This window comes from Habropoda laboriosa, unplaced genomic scaffold (genome assembly GCF_001263275.1).
Source record: "Habropoda laboriosa isolate 0110345459 unplaced genomic scaffold, ASM126327v1 scaffold22, whole genome shotgun sequence".
In the NCBI taxonomy this organism is placed as follows: Eukaryota; Metazoa; Arthropoda; class Insecta; order Hymenoptera; family Apidae; genus Habropoda; species Habropoda laboriosa.
In genome coordinates, this window is record NW_017100261.1 from 6,173,060 (window position 1) to 6,175,659 (window position 2,600).

Consider the following 2,600-nt stretch of genomic DNA (forward strand, 5'->3'; position numbering starts at 1 on the left):
AAATTTTAAAAACGTAATATAAAACACAAATTTAGATGAATTATTTTAAAAGAAGATTATTGAAGTTATTTTAAAACAAATAGAACTTGTTAAGTATATTAACCAATGAAAGCTAATGTTCTCTACTTATTGCTATTGGATTGGTTGTCATATTATATTCCGTTGTTGAAAAAGATATACAATAATACATATGTGACACTCTTAACAGTAAACAGATTTGGTATGTAAAATAATACGCACATGATAATTTTTTCATATCAGGTTTAGCTAATAAACTTTTGTAAACTACAACCAATCCAGGATAATTCATTTGCTGTTTGTCACAATTATTGCTAGGAATCTTTTGAACACTGTTTCTAGGCAATGGCGTAAAATTATTAAATGGATCGTGAACGTTTGTATTTTATGTTTTTGGTCTCTGAAATATTCTGAATGATAACGTTGTTTGTAAATAACGTTTGTTGTGTATTGTGAGAGCAATATGTTTTTTAAGCTTACTAACAAAAGTATACGGAAAATTATATTCCGTTCGTTCAAACATTGTCGATTATTGGTTAAGATTAAGAATTAATAGTCATTCTGTACAACTGCGATAGCAATCGACAAAAATGAAACTGAATGAGCTTGTTTATTGGTAAGAAATTTTATATTTTAGTACATTTCAATAAAAAGTTATATAACTGAATGTGCATTCAATATAATAAACGATTTTATTATTTCAGGTATCAAAAGAAAATTGGCACTTACGATAAGCAACAATGGGAAAAAACTGTGGAACAACATATTCTTGGAGGATTTACACATGTTCCAATGAGAACTACAAAACTAAAAACAGAATTTATTGATGTAGATCTTGTAAGAGGTAATACAATTTAAAAATTTATAATCTAAGTTTGCTTGCATTGAATTATTTAATTTTATAACATTTAATCTTATAATTATTAAACATTTTGTTTTATAATTATTTAATCTTATGTGATATTAATGCATACAGGTTCTTCTTTCCCAAAAGCCAAGCCAAAGCATGGATTATCAACAGTAGCTTGCTTGGCACTGCAACGTCTATTATTTCTTCCCTTATACAGAAAGTGGTGGATACAGCAGACTAGTTTAAAAATCTTTACTTTATTTTTATTAGTATATAGTTTGCAATTGATCAGTATGTGTATATATTTTTGTCAAATGATTAAGGACAATGAAAGTGATGTATGAAATATTTATGTTAGTGTTGTAAATGTATATATAAACATGTGATAAATAAGATGTATGTTTACAGATTGTGTCAACGTCTGAAGTATTAATACCTGCTATTATGATGTTAACATTATGTATTGTCCATTCTCATATTGTGTCAACTCATTCAGGACCAACAGTAGCTGATGGACAGAGTAAGCAAAAAGTAGTTAGACGTTTACGACACACTAGATGTCGAATGGGTAAAACAAGGACAAGGCAAAACTTGCGTATGTTCTTCCATTTTTATAAGCATATAATAGAATCTTTTAGTATAATTATTATGTATATTTATAATCTAGTTTGTATTTATTTTGTATTCTACAGGTTTGCATGAAGATTCCAAGTCATCTCAAGATACAGCTTTTGAAAAAGCTGGTACAGTAAGCGGTGAAGTATTAACATCTGTAAGATTTGCTAAAAAAGTTATAGTTGAAAATCCTTTGACTGTTAATCGGTCACAGGTAAATATAATTTAGTATTTTAAATATGTCAAAATAGCTTCTAAAAACTTTATATATAGTAATTTACTTCTATAGGAATTTGAAACTGCTCAAACATTGTGTGATAATGAGCCAATAAATGCAGCTGTGAACAATCCTCTTCCCATGAATGAAGCTTCAACTAGTCATACTCAATCAAGTTAATATACTATATATTGTATTAAAATTTTCAAATGTAGTTGTATTTGCTTGTTTTAGTGTCAAATATATTTTTTTCTGCTGTAGATAATGTTCCAGACCAAAATATAAAAAATGTACATCAAGATGATGATGGATTTGAAAGTTTGAATGGAAATGTATCCAGTGATAATGACAAAAGTGCTACAAGGGTGACAGTAGAAAAACTTAAACAAAAGAGGGATACATTATTAAAAAGTAACGAGGAACGTATGCTTTGGTTGGAAGATCCTACTAGTCAACAAACCTCACAACTTAAATTTTCAGGTTTGATTTGTAACGAATTTTATTTAAACATTTTATACAATAAACTTAATGTATGTATAGTATTACAAATTGCTATGTATTTACTTAGAATAATGTATTTTTATATTTGAAACACAAAATATTTATCTTTATTTATTGAATTTCTTTATAACTTGTTACTTTACTAGTTATTATAAATTTATTATCTGTTTTGAACTGCTAACGCGCTTTAATCTTTGTTGGAAAGGTAAAATGGCCTATTAGCTAAAATGATTGTCTTCCACTTTCCACGCAGCACCTGAATTGTTAAAGATAGAAGACAATTCTTTAAATAATGAATTAGAATCTTCTACTAAGATGGTAAGTATTCTTGTTTCATTTTCAACAGTTTAATTGTTTACATTTGATTATATTAATCATTATATTACGTTATTTATATAA

The 2,600-nt window shown here is 27.2% G+C and overlaps 1 protein-coding gene across 1 annotated transcript in view; it reads left to right on the forward strand.

The window, feature by feature from the left end:
• The first annotated feature begins 608 nt into the window (after positions 1-608).
• Positions 609-2,600, forward strand: part of LOC108572713 (putative homeodomain transcription factor) — a 4,758-nt gene continuing 2,766 nt past the window's right edge. Inside the window, exons 1-8 of the mRNA XM_017934987.1 lie at positions 609-634; positions 723-862; positions 995-1,206; positions 1,277-1,463; positions 1,561-1,697; positions 1,773-1,875; positions 1,962-2,180; positions 2,455-2,519. Coding sequence (XP_017790476.1) covers positions 609-634; positions 723-862; positions 995-1,206; positions 1,277-1,463; positions 1,561-1,697; positions 1,773-1,875; positions 1,962-2,180; positions 2,455-2,519 — 1,089 coding nt within the window. The remainder of the gene's footprint in view (positions 635-722; positions 863-994; positions 1,207-1,276; positions 1,464-1,560; positions 1,698-1,772; positions 1,876-1,961; positions 2,181-2,454; positions 2,520-2,600) is intronic.